At 53.0% G+C, this 25,033-nt stretch overlaps 3 protein-coding genes across 6 annotated transcripts; all 3 read left to right on the forward strand.

Moving 5' to 3' along the window:
* The first annotated feature begins 801 nt into the window (after window positions 1-801).
* On the forward strand, window positions 802-10,592 carry EI24 (EI24 autophagy associated transmembrane protein). Of its 2 annotated transcripts, none has more exons than XM_062508530.1 (11): window positions 802-861; window positions 1,783-1,930; window positions 3,391-3,536; window positions 4,793-4,853; window positions 6,121-6,187; window positions 6,573-6,697; window positions 6,932-7,051; window positions 7,142-7,253; window positions 7,983-8,094; window positions 8,178-8,252; window positions 10,565-10,592. In XM_062508530.1, coding segments are annotated over exons 2-11 (861 nt in total). In that variant the 5' UTR covers window positions 802-861; window positions 1,783-1,888; the 3' UTR covers window positions 10,566-10,592. The 2 variants fall into 2 exon arrangements, with proteins under 2 accessions (XP_062364514.1, XP_062364513.1); XM_062508529.1 differs by lacking the exon at window positions 10,565-10,592 and adding an exon at window positions 8,366-9,108.
* Window positions 9,466-17,731, forward strand: STT3A (STT3 oligosaccharyltransferase complex catalytic subunit A). 2 transcript variants are annotated; one of them, XM_062508527.1, is made up of 19 exons: window positions 9,466-9,485; window positions 10,565-10,669; window positions 10,808-10,933; window positions 11,031-11,091; window positions 11,577-11,698; window positions 11,847-11,992; window positions 12,233-12,323; window positions 12,947-13,053; window positions 13,422-13,586; window positions 14,107-14,287; window positions 14,762-14,917; window positions 15,055-15,146; window positions 15,757-15,912; window positions 16,018-16,206; window positions 16,281-16,397; window positions 16,479-16,581; window positions 16,909-17,097; window positions 17,211-17,326; window positions 17,405-17,731. In XM_062508527.1, exons 3-19 carry the CDS (start codon window positions 10,846-10,848, stop codon window positions 17,441-17,443), a joined length of 2,118 nt encoding a protein of 705 aa, XP_062364511.1. In that variant the 5' UTR covers window positions 9,466-9,485; window positions 10,565-10,669; window positions 10,808-10,845; the 3' UTR covers window positions 17,444-17,731. The 2 variants fall into 2 exon arrangements, with proteins under 2 accessions (XP_062364511.1, XP_062364512.1); XM_062508528.1 differs by having other exon boundaries at window positions 9,474-9,485; window positions 10,565-10,662.
* Window positions 17,732-17,983: 252 nt separating this feature from the next.
* Window positions 17,984-24,614, forward strand: CHEK1 (checkpoint kinase 1). 2 transcript variants are annotated; one of them, XM_062508762.1, is made up of 12 exons: window positions 17,984-18,048; window positions 18,678-18,901; window positions 19,004-19,068; window positions 19,501-19,570; window positions 20,089-20,277; window positions 21,612-21,716; window positions 21,836-21,931; window positions 22,002-22,110; window positions 22,311-22,488; window positions 24,017-24,148; window positions 24,259-24,360; window positions 24,519-24,614. In XM_062508762.1, exons 1-12 carry the CDS (start codon window positions 17,984-17,986, stop codon window positions 24,612-24,614), a joined length of 1,431 nt encoding a protein of 476 aa, XP_062364746.1. The 2 variants fall into 2 exon arrangements, with proteins under 2 accessions (XP_062364746.1, XP_062364747.1); XM_062508763.1 differs by lacking the exon at window positions 24,259-24,360.
* The last annotated feature ends 419 nt before the right edge of the window (window positions 24,615-25,033 follow it).

Genomic DNA, 25,033 nt, shown 5'->3' on the forward strand with positions numbered 1-25,033 from the left:
AGTCCCAGTGTCCTCAGTATACCACTATGTTACCTGTTGTATCCTCAGTTACCCATTCCCCCAGTGTTCCCATTGTCGGGTCCAATTCCCTCCAACCCCAGTACGCGCCCTACATTCTTATCCTCCAGATCCAGTGTCACACATCCAGTGTCTGTGTTACTTCCTCAGTGTCCCTCGTTGTCCCCAGTGTCCCCGCTAACCCCCATTCCTCCCACTACTTCCATTATGATCCAGTGCCCTCAGTATTCCCCCAGTGCCTCCAGCCCCACTGTCCTCAGTATCCCCACCTCCAGTGCTCTCATTATCTGCCCCAGTGTCCCCAGCTGCAGTATGCCCATTACCCCATCCAGTGTTCCCATTATTTTCGCATTCCCCCCCAGTATCCCCACAATGCCCTAGTCTCAGTATACCCATTCTTCCCAGTATCCCCCCAGTGTTCCCAGTATCCCCGCAATGCCCCAGCCGCAGTATACCCGTTCCCCCAGTATCCCCAGTATCCCCCCCCACTGTTCCCAGTATCCCACTATCATCCCCCGTTCCCAATTCTCTTCCCCGTCCATGTGGCGCCCTCTGGCGGCGGGTGGCAGCAACGCGCACGCGCAGCAGCATCTTTGGCGGGGCTGTCATTCGAGCGCTTTGACGCTTGCGCAGTGGAGGCTGGTCAGCTACCGGGAGTGGGCGGGCCCGTGAAAGTGGGCGGGTCCGTGGAAGTGGGCGTGTGCCCGCGCGGTGGGCGGGGCGAGCGGCGGCGGGCGGGGCCGCGGCAGTGCGTGTGCGCGGTGCGCGCGGCGCATGCGCGGTGGGCGCGGCCGGGCCGTGTGAGCCGGGCCCGTCCCGCCGTGCGCCCCTGGCCCGGCCCTGGTGAGTGTGGGGGGACCGGGGGTCGGGGGGCGGCACACGGAGAGGCCCCCCGGGGGGCCCCCCCGGCACCCGCGGGCCTCCTGTGGCGAAACAAACCCCGAGGGGATTCTGGGCACTGCGGGGGCGGCCCTGAAGGCATTTGGGAGCCGTCCCCCCTCAGACACGCTGGGTGGGGAGACTGTTGGAGCAACCCTGAGGTAAAGTTCGGGTCCCACCGAATTATGGGGTCTCGCAGACCCCCGGCAGCCGTGAGGGGGTTTTGCCCCTCCCCGGGTGCCTGAGGGTCACCCCCTCAGCTGTCAGGGGGTGCAGACCCCCAGGTCAGGCCCCTTGCGCTGGGCGATTCCTGTGGGTGCCTTCGATTTCGGGGTGTTCCATGACTCGGATTTTTAGGAGGAAGCTGCCTGTGATTAACTCCGTAATAAATCTAGAGGCCGACTCTGGTTCTGCAGCTTAGATCCCGGCAGGGTCTGACACGGAATAACCAAAACAAGCCCGTTTTTAAAATGATTTTCTATTGTTTGTGTCCCGCGGCTGCAGCAGCACCACTGACATGCCAGGGTTTGTGACTGCAGCCTGCTCCAGAGCTGCTGGGAGCTCTGCTTGGGAAAACCTGCATACTGGTGGGAAAGCACGAGTCTTACTAGCTGGTGGTTTATTTTTTTCCTTTAATCAGATGCTGGTTATATTTCTCTGGTGCTTTACAAGAGCTATTCCTCTAACCCTTTGTTGAGCTCGCTAACACTGATATGAACAGGATGGTTCCATTCCCTGGCCTCTTGAAGGATGGTTGTGCTCAGTGGGAAGCCAGTGAGGGCCAGGAATCCTGTTGGAAATCACCGGGATGTGACTGAACTTGTAATTCCCGGTCAGCCCACTGTTAGCAGTTTTGCCATGGCCCTGCATGTTCTCTCTCCACAGGCTCCATCCGTTTCCCATCTCTCCAGGATGAGAGAGGCTTGGGTTCGGCTCTCCCCCTCTCCCTGTAGTTGATAGTTTGGGAAGCAGAGGTGATGCCGGAGTCGAGATGGCCGACAGCGTGAGAATCTTCCTTCATGACCTTGTCAGGGTGAGGCTCTGGCTCCTGGGGCTGCACTTTGGGAGCACCCTCCTTCCCATGGTATCAGGGAATTGGAAGGAAAAGGGTCTTCAGGTGTATTTCAGCAGTGTTGTGTGGTGTGTCTATTGCAAAGGGCTCAGTGTTTGCTCCTGAACCTTTGACAGATTTCCTTTGAGCACAAATTAATGAAAAATCTCAATCATAATAATAATTATTATAAAATGACAATATGTAACAACACATGAATTTTAGAATTTATTTTAATATACACTTTGTGGTGTTGTGTAGAATTTAATAGTAATAATAGCAACAGTAATAAATGAATGTCTGCGACCATAGCAGCTCTGTCTCAGCAATAAGGTGTGTGTCACCTCACTGCTCACACCCTGTCTTCCTTAATCCAGGGGTAAATACAGGCTAAAAGCCACTCATGCTGTGACACTGAACAATAGTTCATGCGAGGAAATAACTCTGCTTGGTAAACAGACAGGTTTGATCAATGCCCTGTGGTCACAACCTAAAAGCAGGAGTTGTATCATTTCCCAGTGCTCCTTTGGAAGCAGTGGAAGAGCTGCCTGGATCAGGGGCCAGCTCTGCTGTTTCAGACATGAATTTGGTGTTGGAATTTATCCTCTTTGGTCAAGAACTCCATGAACCCAACTGACAGGTGGTGACACTGTCCTGGCTTATCCTTATGATCTTTATTTGTAAGTGAAAATGTGATGACAATGGTTATGGGACCACCTGGAGCTGGAAATAATTGAACAGGATCCCAGAGTGGTTTGGGTTGGAAGCACCTTTAAGTCTTGTTTCATGTCCCTGCCAAGGACAGAAACACCTTCCACTATCCCAGGTTGCTCCAAGCCCCATACAGCCTGGCCTTTGACACTTCCAGGGATGGGACAGCCACAACCTCTCTGGACAAACCAAGTCCTAGGAGGCAGCTCTACAAATCTTCCAAACATGGAGTAAGGGAAAACTTCTGAGTACTCTCTTATTAACAGCATTGCATGGATGTGGCTGGTGGGAGGAAGTTTTTGCGATGAGGACAGATTTATTTGTCCTTGTCCTTTTATTTGTGAAGGAATAAGCATTGAACTCATAACATACAGCCAGACTTTGCACATGCCAAATATTGGTGTAATTCCATTTTATTGGCCTCAGAGAGCTGGCAGGGGACAAGGGGCTTCCTGCCAGACAAGGCTGGAAGAGATCCGAGTCTGATTTTTGCCAGGGTTTTAAATAGTGCAAATTGAAAGAGAAATCACACCTTTACAGAAAAAAATACTACTGGTCCTGGAGGTGCTGGAATGTGCAGTGATTTAGGTCACTGGGCCATGGAAGAGAGGTGGTGTCACTGCTCCGGCTGAGCCCAAGCAGCCAAAGAGCAAGACCAGCCATGGCACGAGGAGGGTTTGGATGGCCTGGGTCAGCCACAACCCATTGCTCCTCTCTCCTCATGTCCACAGGGAATTAAGGACTCCATCTGGGGCATCTGCACCATCTCCAAGCTGGATGCCCGGATCCAGCAGAAAAGGGAAGAGCAGAGGCGGAGGAGAGCCAACAGCGCACTCGCCCAGCGGAGGTTTCACATGGAAGAGAAGAAGCAAGAGAAGTGAGTGTGGGGCGTGGCTGGTCAGAAATGGGGTAATTCCCTTCTCCTCTGGTAGTCAGTGCTAATAAATGGGAAACACATGACATGGAACTCCCTTTTCCCCCTTCGTAACGGAGCTGGAGCTGTTACCATGAGCTAGGCAGTCAAAAAGCTAAGCAGCTTTTATGTCGTTTGGTAATCAGTTTGAATTACCACTGAAAGAACATGGGTTTATGGGTTTCTTGTCCTCCTGAATCCTCATGCTATTTCAAATCCACTGTTGTTGCTGGGATCAGGAAAGAAACAGCAGCTTGGATCCAGTGTCCATGTTGGGGCAGATCAAGTGTCTCTTTTCCTCAGCTCTGCTGTGTTTTGTGGAGTCTGGAGCTGCAGAACCTTAGTGGTTCTGGAAATGCCAGAATTATCCCTATTCAGGAGCAAACAGCATCTTCTGTTCCCATGTCTGACCCCCAGATCATGCCAGGATGTCCCTGTGCCCTGGTGGCACCTCACACTGTGGTTTTGGGCAGTAATGCACATTCTGGGACATATTTACCAATCATTGTGGCTGGCCAGATGGGAGGCTGGCTGAAAGGTGAAAGAAAAGTCTCCCATGATCCTGATACTCCTCAGGGGTCTCTGCAGCTCCACATCTCTGAAGAAAAGTATAACTTTTTCATTTTGTTTATATAAATTAACAGCTGAATTTTGCTGGTTTTTTTATAGCAAAATCACTCTGTTGTCAAGAGGTGACTGGGAAAGTGCTACAGAGTCCTACAGAGCTGCTCTTGCATGTCTAGAGACACCAAAACCACCCCAAGCTGAAACACCCTCTTCTGAGACCTGTTTTTAGGGGGGGGGGGGATAAAAGTCAAAAAAGAGAGACCAAAAAATACCCAAAATCTCCTGATTTTATTGTGGCAGGAGTTTGGAGAGAACAAAGCCCAAGATCTCTAATACATGTTTAAAAATCTGCAAGAGAGCTTTGCTTTTCTTCTGTTTTAGTGCATATTTTGGGAATTGATGAAGGTTGAAAGAGTCTCCCTGATGTAAGTCTTGCAGAGACTGCACTGGCTGAGACATGGTGTGCATTTGTGCAGGGATTCCTTCCAGGATTTCTGTGTTTGGGTAAAATCAGGTGCACAATTGGTGTCGAGCTGGTTCTTGTTGACTTTTCCAAGGTGTCCAGAATGCGGGGCAGAAGCAGTTGGCACTTGTTGGTACTTGAGGGGACATTTGTCCAGGTGCTGGGGTATTAACATGCCTCTCTCCTGCAGTGAACCCCGGATAGTGAGCCGGATATTTCAGTGTTGTGCCTGGAACGGAGGCGTCTTCTGGGTATGTGGAGATTTTTCTTATTTGTTATTGTTTTTATTTGAAAACCCCTATGAAAACCTGTAGCAGTGGTGGGAGTTTTGCACTACTTAATTAGTGGTTTTAGGTTTTTTTTTTTTTTTTGTCTTTACTTAGAGCAAGGATAACATACACGATGGAGATGGATTTTTTGTGTTTGGGCTTGGTTGTTCATTAAATTTTATTAGAAAGTACAGAGCGTTTGACAGCACTTCTAGCTACTTGCTAGAAGCAAGGAAAATGGAGGAAGATTTAGTTGTTACAAGGTTTTTTAAAGCTAAACAGTTTAATAGAGAATTAACACTTATTTATTTTCTTAGCTTGATAAATAATTTTATGACCCTTAGTGTGATACTGACTGACTAACTAGAAGCTATTACTTGAAACTTAGGAGGAAGAAGGAAGATGAGTACTGAGAGAGACACTACTTAAAATTTTTTATTTTGTTTTATACTTACTACTATACTATAAAAACTTTGAATTTAAAACTTATCACTATGTGAGAGCACACACTTTTATTTTACTACACACTTGTGATTTTAACTTTATTCCTTACATTTAGAAGCCAGTTTTAAGGCTTTAGATTAAAAGCAGTGCTTTCTAGGGGGTCAGTGCTTGACAGCACAGAAAGCTCCAAAACTTTAGGTTTCTGGGATTTAACAAAAACCCATGTCTTGCTCCAGCCTTCATAGGCTGTGACTGGTGAGCCATCAGCATGGCAGCAGGAATTGCTGGGAACCACCACGTTCCCATCCCAATGCTGTATTTTAAGGGATTCACTTATGGGATACAGGACCACAGACTTACTTAAGAGGCCCACACATGAAACCCAAGCTGCTTTTCCAAGTCTTTGAGACTTCTCTCCACCTGAATATTCAATTCCTGCTTTGCTGCAGCCTGGAATACTGCTTTGCCAGTTGGATATTGGTGTCTTAAAGATATTTCCTCAGCTCTGACTTCCTATGCCTGGTTCATGAAGCTGATCCTTAATGGAGCCAACACTTCATAAATCAAATAACCAAATTAATGGTTTCATTTTCTCATTACACTGGTGCAGAGTATGAGGGATTGGCATGGAAATGTTAAAGGTGTTCAGCTGCAGGTTGTGGGTATATTTAAACAGAAATCCCTGCTCCTTCATACTTGTGGATTGCTGGGGGAGAGGCACATGTGCCTTTGGATCTGTGGCCACAGGAGCACAGGATGCCCATGCAGTGCCTCACTGACAGCCCTTGTTTGTTTTTCCCTGCAGCTTAGTCTCTTCTTGTTCTACCGAGTGTTCATCCCCGTCCTTCAGTCGGTCACAGCGCAGATCATCGGTGGGTGCCTTTCCCCTTGGGGCCATGGGATGAGTTCAGGGTCTTTGTCCCATTGAGCTGTTCCTCACATCTGTCTCCTTGTGCTATTTTCCTCTTCTTCCCAGTACCAACCAATCCCATCAATAATCGTCCAGTAGAAAACCAGGGGTGTATCACCCTGCTGACAGCCTGTGTGCATCAGATATCCAGCCCGGGGGTCTTGCCATTTCAAACACATTTGTCTGTGTGTTTTTGTGTTTAAATAAAAATCAAATGGGTGGAAATGTGCTTTTAAGGACATTTAGAGTACTAGAATCAGGAGAAACTCCCTGATGGCTGTGGCAAGAAGCATTTGGGGGTTCCTACACCAGTTTCTCATGTGTGTTTCTGTGTCTCTCTTCTGAAGGTGACCCTTCCTTACATGGTGACGTCTGGTCCTGGCTGGAGTTCATCCTCACCTCCATTTTCAGCGCTCTCTGGGTCCTGCCCCTCTTTGTGCTCAGTAAGGTGGTCAATGCCATCTGGTTTCAGGTAGGTGACAGAACCTGGGCCCTGCCTTGAGCAAACGGGGGCGGGGAGTTTCCTCACTGGGTGGGGCTTGATCAGGTGGTGTGGGGGCACAAGAGGAAATCCCACCCCAAAACAGGCTCTGGGCATATTCTTGGTGGGCGAAAGCAGCTCAGGAACATCATCTTGGGTTTAATTTCCGCGAGGCCCCCATTGCTCTGGAGTTCCATTTGCCTCAAGCCCTGTCTCTGCTGGCAGGACATCGCGGATCTGGCGTTCGAAGTGTCGGGCAGGAAGCCTCACCCCTTCCCCAGCGTCAGCAAAATCATCGCTGACATGTTGTTCAACCTCCTGCTGCAGGCGCTTTTCCTCATCCAGGTGAGACAAGCAACCACCCCACCAGCTCAAGTGCTGCCCTTCCCCAAATGCTGAGCATCACTCTCTCAATCCACTCCTTTTCCATCCCAGGGAATGATCGTGAGCCTGTTCCCCATTGACCTCATTGGGCAGCTGATCAGCCTGCTCCACATGTCGCTGCTCTACTCGCTCTACTGCTTCGAGTACCGCTGGTTTAACAAAGGTGAAGGAGGCTCCCTGCACAGAAAGGGAATTTACCTGGCTTGAGCATTTCTCTACTGAAGGAGCATCCAGTTGGGGTGTCAGAGGCTGATCTTCCATCAGTTTTTATATGGAATGAAGGGTAAATGTGAGCCAGCAGTGTATGGGCCTGTACCAGCCCCAGTGTGGCCACAGCTCCAGGGCATTGCCTGGCCCTGTGCTGGGTACTGGTGAGGCCTTGAGTACTGTGTCCAGTTCTGGGCCCCTCACAAGAAGGACATTGAGGGGCTGGAGCATGTCCAGAGATGGGTACAGAGCTGGGTAAGGGTCCAGAGCACCAGGAGTGGCTGAGGGAGCTGGGAGAACTCAGCCTGGAGAAAAGGAGGCTCTGCAGAACTCCCTGACAGGATGGGGCACCCAGGATGTGATCGGGCTCTGCTCCTGTATAAAAAGTGACAGTATGAGAGGACATGGCCTCAAGCTCTGCTGGGGAGGTTCAAATTGGGCATCAGGATGAATTTTTTCACTGAAAGGGTGGTTAGGAGGGGGCTGCCCAGGGAGGTGGTGTAGTCGCCATCCCTGGAGTTGTTCAGATGACTGGATGTGGCACTCGGTGCTCTGATCTTTTGATAAGGTGGGGATTGGTCAAAGGAGGTGATTGGAGGTCTTTTCCAGCCTAAATGGTTCTGTGATTCTCTAGTGAGTGTCTCCTCCCCATGGGTTCATTTCCATGGGATTTTCCTCTTGGCAGGAATTGAAATGCACCAACGGTTGTCCAACATTGAGAGGAACTGGCCCTACTACTTTGGCTTCGGCTTGCCACTGGCATTTCTCACGGCCATGCAATCCTCCTACATCATCAGGTGGGAAAGCAGCTCTGGCACTCCTCCTCCTGACACCCACTGGAGTGCCCCTTACTTAATTCTACCATATTTTTATCTTGCAGCGGTTGCCTCTTTTCCATCCTTTTCCCTCTCTTCATCATCAGCGCCAATGAAGCCAGGACCCCCGGCAAAACCTAGTGAGTATCTTTCATTCCCATGCACTGATCCTTGTCCAACACCCCCAGCCCTCCCCAGAACCCTGCGGGGGCGTTCCTGGAATCAGGAGCTGATGGACTCTCTTCCCTTTCAGCCACTTCCAGCTCCGTCTCTTCTCCTTGGTGGTTTTCCTCAGCAACAGACTCTTTCACAAGACCGTTTACCTTCAGTCCGCCCTGAGTGGTGCTTCCTCCTCCCCCTCCTCCTCCTCTTCTCCCTCTCCTGCCAAACACGCGGCTGCTCCGGGGCACTGAGCTGCCCCCAGGCCCCGGGGAGGGGGAACACCCACGGGCTTCTCCGTGTCCCCTATCTCCAGGGACGGGCAGGACCCAGCCTGATGAGGTGTCGCTGTCAGTTCTGCGTCTCCCCCTGGAATTTTTTTTGGGGGAAAATCTGGGTTTTTAACACCTTTGTGAGTTTCCAGGAGCCGGGTTGTGCCCTGCGCTTGTTTTATAGTGGACTCTTTTGTACGCCTTTCCCGTGCCATCTCCAGCCTCGGGCCAGTGGGTCGGAACCCCGTCACCCCCATTTTGCCGTTGTGTTCCTCCCGTGTCTCCCCCGTGTCCCCCTGCCCCTCGTCCCCCTTCCCGCTCCCTCCATCTCCCCTAACTCAGGTCGTGGGAGGGGGGCGGGCATTTCTCGGAGCTCTCGCTGCCGTCGAGCACAGCGTCCCCTTCCCGTGCATGTACCGTTTCTGTCGGGTCGGGGAAGGAACCGGTGACGTTCAAACCCCTTTGGATATTTCGGGCCGGTTTATCAACTTTTCTCTAGTATTTTCACACTGAAACATTAAACGGAGAAACCACGATTCTCAGCCGTTCTGCGCCTGCCGCTGTCGTTAATCCGCGCAGCGATTCCCCGGGCCGGTCTCTCCCCCCGCGCCCCGCAATGGTTCCGCCGCCCACGTGGCCAGTCCGGTCCGCTTCCGCCTCCGCCCACGTGACCCTCCCGGCCCCGCCAAGCCGGACGGACACGTCACGTCTCGTTCCCCGCCGGCACCACCCACCTCCCGCTCCGCCAATCAGGAGGCGCCGTGCGCCGCACGCACCGCCCCGCACCCGACAGAGTGTTCGGCGGTTTGGCCAATGAGCGCGGTCGCGTCTGGAGTGACGTGCGCGTCGGCCAATGGGAAGTGGGTGGGGGCGGGGCGCGGGCTAGCGGCGGCGGCGGTAGAGCGGCTGCGCGGGGCGGATGGACGGGGCGGCGGGGCCGCGGTGAGGGACGGGACCCGGACCCGACCGGCCCTGGGGGAGCTGGAGGTCCTCGGGCCTGGGGATGGAGGGCGGCCCTGGCTGGGGGATGCCTGGATGTGTGGGATGCAGGGTCTGCGGGGTGAGGGAGCTGAGGGGTCATGGGGTGCTCGGGCCTTGGAGAGTGCCCCGGCGTGTAGGGAGAAGGACCCCAGGGGGTTGAGGAGTCCCCGGGCCTGTAAGCTGAGACCCTGGGGCTGAGCAGGGGCTGGAGCCTGGGGATGCCCGGAGGGCGTGGGGGGCAGCACGGGGGGTCGGGAGGGCTCTGTGTCACTGGGAGTTCCTGGGGGACGCAGGGTTCCCCCCAAGGACACAGGGGCACCCCAGGACAGAGCCAGTCGTGCCTGGAGGCATCTGCGCTGTGCTCCATGTTCCCCGGGGATTCAGGAAATAACCACCACACGATATTTCTGTACCAGGCAGTGCCCAGTGTGCGCCAGTCTGAATCGCTTTTGGACACAGGAAGGCTTTTCCAGGCCCAGTTTGTTTGGGTTTTAAGTCTCAGCCTGTCCCAATACGTCCTCACTGATGTTGTAGCTCAGAGACCCGAATTGCACATTTTCCTACCTGTGCTGGGTCTGAACCTATCCAGAGCAGCAGGAGGGGTTTTCCTGACTGATTGGGCAAGAAATGTTTTGAAGAAATCTGAGTGTTTTCAAGGTAGAAATATGTTAAAGCTGTGATTCTTCAGTAAGAGTTTCACTTCCTTGGTGTGCAACCCCAGGATTTCTGTGGCTTTTCCTCCCCCCAGGGAGGTTGAATTAAACGGTCACATTATCTGTGTGAGCAAAACTGATTTACTGTCCTGGTCTGCACTAACAAACTACTGGGATGTATATATTTGACATAAGTAATCCAAAGTGGGAGTAACCAGGAGCTGTTCAGATCTCCTGTGTGTGAGAAAAAGCACCCATTTAGTGCATTCTCCATGGATTATGTTTTTTGTGCATTCCTTGCAGGTGATGGTTAAACTGCAGAGAGTAACCAGAGGGAAGGCAGGGGTTTTGCTCAAGTTTACACTGGGATTTTTGTTCTGTGCACAGAGAAGCAGGCACGTCCTCTGCCCCAGAGAAGTTCTAGGCTGTGTAAAGGAAGCAGAACCAGCCAGGATTTGGGGTGACAGCTTGGGTCAGGACAGGAGGTGAGAGGTATGTGAGGGGAGGCACAAGCACCTGGCAGGGGTGAAGGCTGGGCTGGAGTGGGGGATTTAAAATCTTAAGACTCATGAAGGCTTTAAAGACAACGTGGTCTGAGTTGTTCTTTGATATCTTCCTAATTGTGTCCAGATATTCAAGGATCCTCAGGGCCTGCATTTGATGTGAAAATGACCAAGCTGGGGTTTCTCCGGCTCTCCTATGAGAAGCAGGACACACTGCTCAAGCTCCTCATCCTGTCCATGGCAGCTGTCCTGTGTAAGTCTGTGCCCTCAGGGATGGCTCCTCGTGCAGGAAAACTGAGGGTAACTCATGAATTTTGTTTGTTCACTCTGCCCCTTCTCTGTGTTTGCAGCTTTCTCCACGAGACTTTTTTCCGTCTTAAGATTTGAAAGTGTTATCCATGAGTTTGACCCGTAAGTGTTGCCCTCTTGTTTCCTGGGGGCCTGTTGGGCTGTTCCTCTTCTGGAGCACATGGAATACAAGCAAATGGTTCCAGGCTCAAGTTAATCCCCATTGAGGATGTGGGGTTTAGAGGGCATGTTTTAGTACAGCTTGGTTCTTCTTCCCCACCTAACTTTAGTTGGTACCCAGGGCTCTTCCTGCAATGCAGATCCAAGAATCACTTGGCATTGCTTTTCTCCTGGGTGCTGGTTATTCCTGACCTGGGCACAGCAGGAAGGAGAGCTCCTGGCACAATTAGTGTCAGTGTCCCAAGCTTATTGCTGATAGAATCAGTCCTAAGGACACTGTCACCTTTGTAAATGCACTATTAGGTCCACTGGGAGGAGGAATGAACCTTTGCAGCTGAGGTTTGGGGCAGTTGAGGGAACCTGGGCCAGTTCCCTGTGTGTGGAACACAGAGGAGCAGCCCCCACAGTGCTGTCACACCTTGTCACAGGTATTTCAACTACCGCACCACCCGCTTCCTGGCTGAGGAGGGCTTCTACAAATTCCACAACTGGTTTGACGACCGAGCATGGTACCCCCTGGGCAGGATCATCGGGGGAACCATTTACCCAGGTAAAGCCTTTGCCAAGCTGAAATGCGCCTGGTGCAAGGGAAAATCTGGGTGGGGACTGCATCCATGAGGGTCAGCTGGAACAGAGGACAGCTTGGGGATGCATCCTGGGCAGGAGCACCCTGATAACAGTGTCTTTTCCATCCCCAGGCCTGATGATCACATCAGCAGCAATTTACCACGTGCTGCACTTCTTCCACATCACCATCGACATCCGTAACGTCTGCGTGTTCCTGGCTCCCCTCTTCTCCTCCTTCACCACCATAGTGACTTACCACCTCACCAAAGAGCTCAAGGTACAGGGGCCAGTGGGGTGTGCCCCACAAACCCTGGCTTTCCAGAGCAGCAGCAGCTGTTTTCTGTTTGGGAGAGCAGCTGGGTCAGAGGTTTGGAGGTGACTGCCACATTCCTCAAAACCCTGACCTTCTGGGAAGTGGGAGATCTGTTTGAGAGCTTTGTTTCCACATGCAATTTTTATTCCTTTGAGTAATAAATTTCCTAAATACCAATGTTTCTTCCCTGGCTGTTTTTCCCAGGATGCAGGGGCAGGGCTCCTCGCTGCTGCCATGATCGCTGTTGTGCCTGGATACATCTCTCGATCCGTTGCTGGCTCCTATGATAATGAAGGTGACTTTTTGACCCTTGGGGAAACCTTTAAGGATTGTTGGGAAAGTGGTCCTGGAAGATGCTGCAGGGCACAGTAGAGGCTCTGTCCTTTCCAGGTGATCCCTGCTGGAGTTGTGCTGTGCACACCCAACCCGTCAGAGATCAGAGGTGGTTCTTGGCAATGCCATGGAGTGGAGGGAGTGTTTCCCAACTCTGGCAGAGAGTTTACGCCAGTATCCTTGTTTGCAAATCCAAAAGGGTTTTGTCGCTTCCCCAAACTCTGCCTGGAACTGGAGCTACTGTGTCGTTCCTCTGTGCTTTTGTCCCTGTTCCAGCAGTGGTGTTGGGACTGGCAGAGGCAGCAATCTCACTGCCAGTGCCTGGGGCAGAGGAGGATCCAGGTTCCTTTACTGTAGCTGGGCTTTTGGGGGCTGTGTAGGAGTTCTTCCAGCTGGTGTGGCTGGAAGAAGCCACGTGAGCTGTTAGACACAAACTCCACAGTGTTTCAGTCTGGAAACCAGATATCAAATGCTTTTCTCAGGCTCTTTGTGTGATGAAGCAGAAAAAGCACTTGCAAATCTGTTTTTAATGGCTTGAGTGCTCTGCACCAGGGATGACATTAACAGCTCCGGGTCCTTCCGCAGGTATCGCCATATTCTGCATGCTCTTGACCTACTACATGTGGATCAAGGCTGTCAAAACTGGCTCCATCTATTGGGCAGCTATGTGTGCCCTTGCCTATTTCTACATGGTGAGTAACCCTTCTCCCAGCTCTGGGGTAAACCTGACTCTGAGATCCCTCTGGATGCATCTCCAGGAAGCCATGGTGTGCTGTTCCTGTGTCCATGTGTCCAGAGAGCTAGAACTTCTATGGAGGTGGAAATGGAATGGGTCCTTTCTTCCCAAAACTAGTGTGTTTTGTGTGAGGTGTTTTTAGTAGTGTTGAAAAATCCATGTTTATGGCAGTGGTGTGTAGGATGCCCTAAGATAGAGCAGATCCCAGCTGTGTGAAAATCCTGCCCGTGATCTCAGGAAAGCTAAACCTCTGTGTTTCACCTCAGCTCTGCAGCTGTTCAGTCCTGGAACTTGTGGGTGTGTGTCTGGTTTATGTCCTGGCAGGTCTCCTCGTGGGGTGGCTACGTCTTCCTGATCAACCTCATCCCCTTGCATGTCCTGGTGCTGATGCTCACCGGGCGCTTCTCCCACAGGATCTACGTAGCCTATTGCACAGTCTACTGCTTGGGAACCATCCTGTCCATGCAGATCTCCTTCGTTGGCTTCCAGGTGGGCACCAGGGAGGTTTTCAGACTTAGGAATGAGTTCTAACAGAACAGCAGCACACAGGAACCTGATTTTACTTCTTGCCTTCATCATGGAGGTTATAAGTGGATGCTGACTTCTTGTTCCAGCTTCCATTATGCTGATTCCTTGTCACATTTGGTAAAATGAGTCTGGATGACTTTCAAAGCTCCTAATAACCTTTCCAGCACCAGTTGTCTTCTATAAAAATATCTTTGATTTTGGTGAAGGAAACACTCATGCTACGTTTGTCTTGGTATGGCAGGAAGCAGGCCTGCCCAGCTCATGTTTCCAAGAGAGCCCGGTTGATTTTCCATATGGATTCTTATCAGAATCAAAGCAGGTGTAGGAAAACGACTCGTGCCAACTGTGCCAATCACAGGGAGGGAACATTTGATCATTGTCCTGCGACTGGCAGAGATTGTGCTGAGCAGAGATTTGTGCAAAAAGCCGGTAACTGCTCCTGTTCATCTCAGTATCTGACCACGCTCTGCCCCACTCCCAGCCTGTCCTCTCCTCGGAGCACATGGCTGCCCTTGGAGTCTTCGGCCTGTGCCAGATCCATGCCTTTGTGGACTACCTCCGGAGCAAGCTGAACCCACAGCAGTTCGAAATCCTCTTCAGGAGTGTCATTTCCCTGGTCGGCTTCGTCCTCCTCTCCGTCGGGGCTGTGCTGATGCTCACAGGTAGCCTGCAGCTGTGGCCATTATGAGGGTGTTTTACCCTCTTTCCTTGCTTCCAGAGGCATGGAATTTGTCCATCCTAACTCTGTGTTACTGTGGTGCCAGTGGCTGTGAGTCCTCTCAAAGTAGGAGGTTGGGACCTGTCCAAATTTGTGTATTAGCAAGGAATATTTAAGCACCAGCTGTAAGTTAGGAGGGGCAGAGACTCTGGGGACACCAGGCTGGTGCTGCAGATCCTGATTGTTGCTCTGTAGTAGCAAAGAGATGCTAAAAATAGAGGTTGGGCAGGGACGAGTTTTTTAGAGTGAAGTTGCATTATAATTCCTTTCTAAAATGGCAGGTTTGAGTAATAGAGATTCTAAGCAAGGTCTGGGATCACTCATTCAGCCTCAGATGTGCTTCCCTGGGAGAGTGCATGTCAATGTTGCCTCTTACTCTGCTGGATCCAAAGAGGATTTGTTTTCTCCACTTTCCTAGGGAAGATCTCTCCATGGACGGGGCGTTTCTATTCCCTGCTGGATCCTTCGTACGCCAAGAACAACATCCCCATCATCGCCTCCGTCTCTGAGCACCAGCCCACCACTTGGTCCTCGTACTACTTCGACCTGCAGCTCCTCGTTTTCATGTTCCCGGGTGAGTTTCCAGACCCTGAGTTAGTCACCAGAGGGTTTTCATGCCTCTTCCAGCCGTGCCGAGCCTGCTGTGTCCCTCTGTGCCTGGTTTTATTCATCTCTGAGCTGAACCTGACCTCTTTTTCTCCCCCCTCACAGTTGGTCTCTACTACTGCTTCAGCAACCTCTCGGACGCCCGTATCTTCATCATCATGTACGGCGTGACCAGCATGTACTTCTCAGCTGTCATGGTGAGGGCTGCAGGTGCCAGCACTGCCACCGAGTGCTGATAACAATTTAATTTGTTTTGCTGAACTTAGTGGTGATTCTTTCACCCTGAGGGCTTTTATCCTTTCCGTAAATGTGGTTTTGTTTCGCCCCTCTCTGCAGTGAGGGAAGGTGGAGTGGGTGTTACTTGTGTCCTTGTGACCAGAGCCTCCTGGTCAGTGTTCCTGGTCTCCCAGAGTTTAGCTCCCAGTGCAATCTCAAACAAATTCTCTGGGTTTTCAAGCAGAGACTGGTGACAAACAGTTGCTGATGAGCGCATTTTCACTTTTCCTGTGACACCCTAAATACTAAATGTGATTGTGTTCTGGTGTGGAGGCAGCTACCAAACCTTGCTTCTACCTAGGGTTGCTGAAGTGACCTCAATTTCCCATGTGGGCCAATTTTGAGCACTCAGGGAATTTCCTGCATGGGTGTCTGAGATGTGGCAGCTCCCCACTAAAAAAAACAGCCACAGGTTTATCCCAAGGCTGATATATCCACTGAATTTGAGGTGCTGGATTGGGAATGGCATCCGATTTCCTCTTCTCTTGGATTTCTGCTGGATTCCTTCTCTGACAGTTGCTGTTGCCATAGGTGCGTCTCATGCTGGTGCTGGCTCCGGTGATGTGCATCCTGTCCGGCATCGGGGTCTCTCAGGTGTTGTCCACCTACATGAAGAACCTGGATATCAGCCGGCCAGACAAGAAGAGCAAAAAGCAGCAAGACTCCACCTACCCCATTAAAAATGAGGTGAGCACCAGGCTGGTTCAGGAAGATGCCTGGTCCTGGTGGGCTGAGTGCAGGAGGCTGACAGCTCTGTCCCTCTAGTGCTGAGACCCTGGGTTGTTCCCACAGGTTGCCAGCGGCATGATCCTGGTCATGGCGTTCTTCCTGATCACCTACACCTTCCACTCCACCTGGGTGACCAGCGAGGCCTATTCCTCCCCCTCCATTGTTCTCTCTGCCCGTGGCGGGGATGGCAGTAGGATCATCTTTGATGACTTCCGAGAAGCTTATTATTGGCTGCGGCACAACACACCAGAGGTACAGGGGGTTGGGGGCTTGGGCACCCCACATTGCCCACTGAGGTGCTGATGTACGGCCGGGGTTTGGTGCAGGATGCCAAGGTGATGTCCTGGTGGGACTACGGGTACCAGATCACTGCCATGGCAAACCGGACCATCCTGGTGGACAACAACACCTGGAACAACACGCACATCTCCCGTGTCGGCCAGGTAGGTGCCTCCCTCCCCCGCTGGCTTGGCCAGCCTTCCTGGGCACTGTGTCAGCACTGGCTGATACTACATCTGCCCCAGGCCATGGCATCAACGGAGGAGAAAGCCTATGAGATCATGAGGGAGCTGGACGTCAGCTACGTGCTGGTCATCTTTGGGGGCCTCACCGGGTACTCATCGGACGGTAAGATCCCGCTGTGAGCTGGGTCAGACCCAGCCAGGGGTGCTGGTGACAGTCCCACCTCCAGCTGGGGCTGTGGAGTGAAAACAGGGCCAGAATGCTCCTCTCTGGAGCTGCACGTTCCTTTGGAACTCTCCCTCAACTCAACCTTGTTTTTGGTCCCCCCACATCACCCCAGCCCTTCCTCCTGGCCCCCCAGCTCAACTTGCCTCCTCCTCCTTTTACTACATCCCAACTTCTTGTTCTTCCACCCCAATTCAACCCCTTGCTCTTGGCCCCCCAAATCAACTCAAGCCCTCATTCTTCACCCCCCAACTTTCTGCCTTCCAGACATCAACAAGTTCCTGTGGATGGTGCGGATCGGGGGCAGCACGGACACGGGGCGCCACATCAAGGAGCACGACTATTACACCCCCACCGGGGAGTTCCGAGTGGACCGCGAGGGCTCCCCAGTGCTGCTCAACTGCCTCATGTACAAGATGTGCTACTACCGCTTCGGCCAGGTCTACACTGAGGCCAGTGAGTCTCTGAGTCACCTCCGGGGTGGCATACTGCTTTTGGGGGGCCCCACTGCGCCCTGACATCCCTGGGGAGCGATGCAGCTGCACTGTCTGTCCTTTGTCCTCTTTTAGAGCGGCCACCAGGCTATGACCGGGTGAGGAATGCCGAAATCGGCAACAAGGACTTTGAGCTGGACGTGCTGGAGGAGGCGTACACCACAGAGCACTGGCTGGTTCGAATATACAAGGTATGGCACCAGAAACCTGCCCAGTTTGGGAAAAAAGCCCGTGGAATTCTACCTAATGAACCTTCTTTTACTGCCCAGGTGAAAGATTTGGACAACCGGGGGTTGTCAAGGACGTAGAGGAGCTGGCGCCAGCCACGCCGGACACCGCACTGACCCAGCCTTGGCCTGTGCAGCAGAGATTTGGGGGTTTGGTGGGGTTTCGAGGGGGGCCGTTTCGGGTTCGTTTTATACCGTTTGTAAGCGCAGGCAGCGGCGGGAGGACCCTGCCCGCCCCATCCTGCCGGGAGTGACTTTTATATACACACGGAGCCGTCGCCAAATCAGAAACTGCGGCTCTCATCGGGGCTGATTGACCAGGAATGGTGAAGAATACAAATAAATAAAAATAAATTTGGTGGGTTTTTCCCCGAGTTCTGTCAGAGGGTCGTTGGGTCCGTTTAGTTTTTGATCGATTCGAATGGAAATAGAAGAGGGGGGCGGGGCCTGGCACGGGCGCGGGGTTCCAGGTGGGGGCGGGGCCTGGAGGATGTGGGGGCGTGGTTCGGGCCGTGCGCGCGCAGGTCGGGGCGGGGCTCGCGGCTCTGGCGGGAAAGAGCGGCGTGGCCGGATCGCTGCGGGGCCGGGACCGGGATCGCGGCCCCCGGAGCGGGCCCGGGGATGGCGGTGCCCTTCGTGGAGGACTGGGACCTGGTGCAGACGCTGGGCGAAGGCGCCTATGGGGAGTGAGTGCGGCGGGGCCGGGGAGGGCGGGGTTGCTGCCGGCCGGGTCCGCCCCTTGCACTCCCCTGCCCTGCCCCTTGCGCGGCCGCTGTCCCCCCCCCCACCCACCCCCCATGTGCCATTTGCGCACCCGCTGCTTATCCCTGCGTGCCCACTGTTTGCTCGCCTCTTGGCCGTCACTTGCCATGTGTGGGCCCACAGCTTGCCCAATCGGCGCTGCTCGCTCATCACGTGCCCACTGTTTGCCCGCTCTGCGGTCGTTGCGTGTCCTCTGTGTGCCCACTGCTCGCCCATCACATGCCCCGTCCGTGCCCCTGATGGAGGGCCACCTCTTGCCCTTATGTGCCCCCTGCTTGCCCGTCACACCCCCTTGCACACCGGCTGTGCCCGCTGCTGGCCATCGTGCATCTGCCCGTGCCTGCACTCCCTGTCCCCAGAAGCAGCGTTTGCTGCCTATTCCCGGCCCGTTCCTTGCCTCCAGTGCCAATATTCCCTGCCTGCTGCCCGTCTCCAGAGGCAGGATTTTCTCCCCATTCCCTGCCTGCCACCTGTCTCTGAGGGAAGCGTTCCCACGGCCATTCCCTGCCTGTTCCATGCCCACCGTGCCCCCACTGACCCCAGCCCACCGCAGGGTGCAGCTGGCCGTGAACCGCCGCACCGAGGAGGCCGTGGCTGTGAAAATCGTGGACATGAAGCGCGCGGCCGAGTGCCCAGAGAACATCAAGAAGGAAATCTGCATCAACAAGATGCTGAGCCACGAGAACGTCGTCCGCTTCTACGGACACCGGCGGGAGGGGGCCACGCAGTACCTGTTCCTGGAATACTGCCGCGGCGGAGAGCTCTTCGACCGCATCGGTGCGGCGCGGGGGTACCCGGGGATCTGGGGGCAATGGGGCATCCTCAATTGTCATCCTCACACGGCTGAGGACGGCTCTCCCCCTTCTTCCCCCCGTGCAGAGCCAGATGTTGGGATGCCAGAGCCAGAGGCGCAGCGGTTCTTCCAGCAGCTGATTGCTGGCGTGGTGAGTGGTCAGTGGCAGCGCTGGAGGCAGCGATGTTGCTGGTGCCAGTGGCAATTCCTGCACGGCACTGACCCTTGCCATGATTCCTGCGTGGCACTGACCCTTCCCGTGATTCCCACACGGTGTTGTCCCTCCAACCCTTGCCAGGATTCCCACACCCACAAGGGTGGTGTCCCTTCCCGTGATTCCCACACGGAAATGACCCTCCCTATGATTCCCACATGGTATTGACCCTTACCATGATTCCTGCATGGTATTGACCATAACCATGATTCCCATGTGGCACTGATCCTCCCTGTGATTCCCACATGGCACTGACCCTCCCCGTGATTCCCATGTGGTACTGACCCTTACCGTGATTCCTACACAGTGCTGTCCCTCTGACCCTTCTCACGATTTCCCCACGCGCTGACCCTTTTCCCCTCTCCACAGGTGTACCTGCACAGCATTGGCATCACCCACCGTGACCTGAAGCCAGAGAACCTGCTGCTGGATGAGCGAGGTGGGGGCAGGCACGTTCCTCTCTGACCCCCATGAAGTTTGCATTTCTTAATTCGTATTTTTTTATTTGAGTCCTTAAAGCTTTAATTTTAATGTTTATATTTTGCGTTTGAATTTTTGATTTAAGGGTTTAATTTTATCCTGAATTTAAATTTTACCATGCATTTTTAATGTAAAGTTTGTAAAATGTTTAAGCTTAATTTTATAATTTAAGCTTTTATTTGAATTTTCACTTTAATTTTAACTCTTTCTTTTAATTTGTGTTTTAATTCAAATTTTCAGTTCGACTTTTAAACTTAGAACTTTAAAATCATAGCATGAATTCTTATTTTAAACTTATTTTCAATCCAAAATTTTAAACAGAAATTTGAAGTTTGAACTTATAATTAAAACTTTTACTTCAATTTTAGTTTAAATAGAAACTTAATTTACTTTTAAAATTCATTTTGTGGGGGGCGGGGTCATTTCACATTTTGATTTAAAGTTTTGACTTGGCTTTTTACATTGATTTGGGCACAGACAACCTGAAGATCTCGGATTTCGGCCTGGCCACGGTGTTCCGGCACAACGGGAGGGAGCGGCTGCTGAACAAGATGTGTGGGACCCTGCCCTACGTGGCCCCCGAGCTCCTGCGGCGCCCGGAATTCCGCGCCGAGCCTGTCGACGTCTGGGCCTGCGGCGTGGTGCTGACGGCCATGCTGGCTGGAGGTGGGAATGCTGGGATGGATGGAATTATGGAATTCCCATGGATGATGTGCTGACGGCCATGCTGGCTGGAGGTGGGAATGCTGGGATGGATGGAATTATGGAATTCCCATGGATGATGTGCTGACGGCCTGCTGGCTGGAGGTGGGAATGCTGGGATGGATGGAATTATGGAATTCCCATGGATGATGTGCTGACGGCCATGCTGGCTGGAGGTGGGAATGCTGGGATGGATGGAATTATGGAATTCCCATGGATGATGTGCTGACGGCCATGCTGGCTGGAGGTGGGAATGCTGGGATGGATGGAATTATGGAATTCCCATGGATGATGTGCTGACGGCCATGCTGGCTGGAGGTGGGAATGCTGGGATGGATGGAATTATGGAATTCCCATGGATGATGTGCTGACGGCCATGCTGGCTGGAGGTGGGAATGCTGGGATGGATGGAATTATGGAATTCCCATGGATGATGTGCTGACGGCCATGCTGGCTGGAGGTGGGGAAAGTTAGGATGGGTGGAATTATGGAATTCACAGGGGGTGACCTCGTGCTGATGGCCATGCTGGTTTGAGGTGTGGATATAGGAATGTATGGAATTCACTGGGGGTGACATACAGCCAGCAGAGGTGGGAACATGGGAATGCCTCTAAGAATGGATGGAATGCATTTGACACGTTCAGGGCGTGTGGGGGAAATGCAGAAGGAGTGCAGAGGACATGGGGAAGTGTTTGTGGAATGTACAGGGGTATACATATGGAATGCAGAAGGGGTGCATGGATGAAGTGTGTGAGGGGAAGTTCATGGAGCGCAGGGGATGTATGGGGTGGGGAAGGAGCACACATGAGATGGGAGGGATGCATGGAATGCACAGGGGGAGGGAGGGAGGGGTGTGTGAAACACAGAGATGGAAGGTGTGGAATCCATAAGGGAGATGTGAAATACTTGGAGGGGGGTGTTGGGAATATCTGTGGGGTAAATGGAAGAGGGCTCTGTGTATATGGAAAGCTGCAGAAGGGGAATGTGTTTGATGTGTAAGGGGACTCTGTGAGAGGCACAGGGGATGTGTGGGATGCATAGAGAGGTATGGAATGTGTGTGAGAAACTATGGGATGCATGAGTGGAGTTTGGGATGCATAGGGATGTGTGTAATGCATGTGAGAAGCCATGGGTTGCACAGGGAGGTTTGTGTTGCACAGGGAAGTTTGGGATGCGTGGGGAGCACACAGGATCCGTGGCCGGGCAGGGTCACCTGGCACACCACGTCCCCACAGTGCCACGTGTGTGCCCAGGGGGTTGTGGCATCGGGGACTGACAGCAGTGGGATCTCCCGGCAGAGCTGCCCTGGGACCAGCCCAGTGACAGCTGCCAGGAATACAGCGACTGGAAGGAGAAGAAAACCTACCTCCCACCTTGGAAGAAGATTGATTCGGCTCCCTTGGGTAAGCTCCAGCACCCAGCAGTTCCCTATACACACACACACAAATATGTACATATATATACACACACAAATATGTACATACAAACACCATATTGTATTCCACCCCCTCGTCTCCCCCAGCGCTGCTGCACAAGATCCTCACGGAGAGCCCGACAGCAAGGATCACCATTCCTGACATCCAGAAGGACCGGTGGTACAGCAGACCCCTCAGAAAGGGTAAGGGGCAGTGGGGGAACGCGCTCGTGCCCCCGGATTTGGGGTTACTGGGTGTCCTGTCCCTTTGCAGATGTCAAGCAGGCTCGGCGTTCTTCGGGGGGGGTCACCGACTCCCCGGGAGGCTTCTCCAAGCACATCCGATCCGATACAGACTTCTCTCCAGTGAAGGGAGCGCTGGGGTGAGCCTCTGCTTCCCTCCACACGGCTTTGCAGCTCCTTGCACGCCTGGGGGCTTTCCCGGCATTTTCTCCAGGAGGTGGTCGGGTGTGAAACCCCGCACAACCCCTGCGATGGTCCCAGATCCTGCAAAATCCTATGTGATTCCCACATCGGGCTCTCTCCAGCACTCCTAACCCTTGTGTCCCGCCTTGCCTTGCAGTGAGGACAAGGCAAGCTATTCCACGTCTCAGCCGGAGCCTGGCACGGGCGGGATGCTCTGGGAGAGTTGTGCGGGAAGCATCGACCAGCTGGTGCAGGGCTTCAGCTTCTCGCAGCCCGCCTGCCCCGAGCACATGCTGGTCAACAGCCAGCTCCTGGGCACCCCAGGCTCCTCCCAGGTCAGGGGCTGCAGGGGGCACCTGGCACCGCTTGGGATATGGGGGTGCTGCCTCACAGTGTTTGGGATGCGGCCGGGCAAGGTTGAGCCTCTTGGGATTTCACCTCGGGGCGCAGCTCGGCATCGCCGATGGTGTCAGGATGCACCTTGCAGTGGTTGGGGGCTGCTCTGTGGTGTTTGGGGTGCAGCTTTGCCTGGTGGGGAATATCAGAGAGCAGCTTGGCAATGGTGGAGGTGTAACTTTTTGTTACTTATCGCCTCAGGTGTGAGTTTGCAGCATTTAGGGCGCAGCTTTTCAGTATTTTCAGTATCAGGGTCACACTTTGCTGTGGCCTTGGGGTGTTTAGGGGGCAGCTTCACATCCGGTTTACAGCACTGGGGTCCAACGTTGCTTTTGGATAAATTGAGGTGCAATTTTACACCATATGTGTGACACTGAGGAGCAACTTTGCCATATTTATAACATCAGGGAACAGATTGGCAATGTTTGAAGTGTGGCTGGGTGAGGTTTATTACCTTGGGGTGCAACTCTTCAGCATTTGGGGGGCAGAGTCTCATCCAGTTTACAACACCAGGATCCAGTGTTGCACCTTTCATACTACTGGGGTGCAACTTTGCCTTAGATATGTAAGATTAAGAAGCAACTTTTGTCTTACTTATAATATCAGGGAGCAACAGTTGGGGCTGTGGCTGTTGAATATTTACCATCTGAGCATGTGAGGTGCAGGATTTGGGATGCAAATTTGCAATATTTTAGTGTCAGTTTGTCACTTTGCCAGGGACTTGAGGGGCAGTTTCACATCTTACAGCACTGGGGTGCAGCATTGTGCTGTGTAAATATTGGGGTGCAACTTTGCATCATAAATACCACATTGAAGAGCAACTTTGCTGGATATGGAATATCAGAGAGCAACTTGACAAGTCTGGGATGCAGCTGTGAGTTTTATGATCTCAGAGTGCCACCTCCCAAGATTTGGGGTGCAAATGTGCATCATTTATGGCCTCAGGCTGCACTTTGTTCATTGGTTGGGGGCTGCTCTGTGGTGTTTGGGGAGCAACTTTGCATCTGATTTACAGTATCGGGGAGAAGCTTGGCAGCATTGGGGTGAGGCTGTCAGGGTTTGTCATCTCGGGGTGCAACCTTGTGGTAATTGGGGGACAATTTTGCAGCATTTTGAGTAACAAAATGCAACTTTCCAGTTCCAGGGTACAGCTCTGCAACGTTTGGGAGACAACTTTGCATCCAATTTACAATATCGGGGTCCATCATTGCACTGGGGTGCAACTTTGCATCATAGATGTGTCATTAAAGAGCATTTTTATGAAACCAGGGGCCAACTTTGCGCTGGCTGTGCAGCATTTCTGGTGTTTGGGATGCGGTTGTTGCCTTGTGCCATCAGGGGGTGCAGCTTTCCAACATTTCCTTACCGAAAGCTGGGATTTGTCAGAGCTGGGGCAGGAGCCTGGTGGGGTTTATGACCTTTTTGGCGGGATTTATAACCTCTGGAATGTTTTTTTGGGGGCGGCAGAGCCCGTGGCAGCGGCTGGTGAAGCGGATGACGCGGTTCTTCACCAAGCTGGATGCCGATGGCTCCTACCGCACGCTGAAGGAGGTGTGTGAGAAGATGGGATACGGCTGGAAGATGAGCTGCACCAACCAGGTGGGGGTCAGGACATGGAATTGGGGCTGGCACCCCACTGTGCTGGGTCATCAGTGAATAATTCGAGGTCGTCCGTGTTCCCCCCCCCCCCCCACACACACCCCTTGCAGGTCACCGTCTCGACCACAGACAGGAGGAACAACAAACTCATCTTCAAGGTGAACCTGGTGGAGATGGAGAGCAAGATTTTGGTGGATTTTCGCCTCTCCAAGGTGCCTGAGGGGTCAGGGTGGGTGGTGGGGGCTGCAGGGCTGGTGCAGGGTAGAGAAGGACCATGTGAAGTGGGGGTGGCCATGGGAGGCGGGTGCCAGGGGATGGCGGGGTGCAGGTGGGTGTAGGGGGATGTAAATCCCTGTCTCTCCCCATGCAGGGCGATGGGCTGGAGTTCAAGAGGCATTTCCTCAAGATCAAGGCCAAGCTCAGCGACATTGTCAGCACCCAGAAAGTCTGGCTGCCTGGCACCTGAGCTCTCACACTCCTTCTCTTCCTCCACCTCCTCCTCCTCTTTCTCCTCTTCCTCCTGGCTGGGCTCTGGCAGCAACACCCACATGCTGTGAAGGTGTCCAGCCACCTGTTTTAGGTTTTGAAGGTTTCAATAAAGCCCCAGGGGACACAAAGCCAGGCTGGTTGCTGCGAGGGGAGGTTGCAGTGGGTTGCTCACTCTGAAACCTACTGATGGCTCAGCCTTGCTCAGGCAGTGCAAATCCCACTGCGGGGTCTCTGCCGAGCTGTGCAGCCCTAAACCAGCCCCATGGTTTGGGAGCTGACCCCCCCGGCCCTCATTCCTGCCCTGTCGCAGGGCAATGTCTGCCCTCATTTTCCAACCTCTCTAATTGCTTTTCGGAAGGACTAACGAGCCCGAGAGCTGCCAGGGGTTGTTAGCGC

Source organism: Cinclus cinclus, chromosome 25 (assembly GCF_963662255.1).
Source record: "Cinclus cinclus chromosome 25, bCinCin1.1, whole genome shotgun sequence".
Taxonomy (NCBI): Eukaryota; Metazoa; Chordata; class Aves; order Passeriformes; family Cinclidae; genus Cinclus; species Cinclus cinclus.

Coding starts and splice junctions, on each gene's coding strand:
- EI24 (XM_062508529.1), top strand. CDS start 1,889: ATGGCCGACAGCGTGAGAATCTTCCTTCATGACCTTGTCAGG. Junction 7,052..7,141: donor AGGCGCTTTTCCTCATCCAG/GTGAGACAAGCA, acceptor TTTCCATCCCAG/GGAATGATCGTGAGCCTGTT. Junction 8,253..8,365: donor AGGACCCCCGGCAAAACCTA/GTGAGTATCTTT, acceptor CTTCCCTTTCAG/CCACTTCCAGCTCCGTCTCT.
- STT3A (XM_062508527.1), top strand. CDS start 10,846: ATGACCAAGCTGGGGTTTCTCCGGCTCTCCTATGAGAAGCAGGACACA. Junction 12,324..12,946: donor TGGCTCCTATGATAATGAAG/GTGACTTTTTGA, acceptor GTCCTTCCGCAG/GTATCGCCATATTCTGCATG. Junction 17,098..17,210: donor CCAGGTCTACACTGAGGCCA/GTGAGTCTCTGA, acceptor GTCCTCTTTTAG/AGCGGCCACCAGGCTATGAC.
- CHEK1 (XM_062508762.1), top strand. CDS start 17,984: ATGGCGGTGCCCTTCGTGGAGGACTGGGACCTGGTGCAGACGCTGGGC. Junction 18,049..18,677: donor GGCGAAGGCGCCTATGGGGA/GTGAGTGCGGCG, acceptor AGCCCACCGCAG/GGTGCAGCTGGCCGTGAACC. Junction 20,278..21,611: donor GACGGCCATGCTGGCTGGAG/GTGGGAATGCTG, acceptor ATCTCCCGGCAG/AGCTGCCCTGGGACCAGCCC.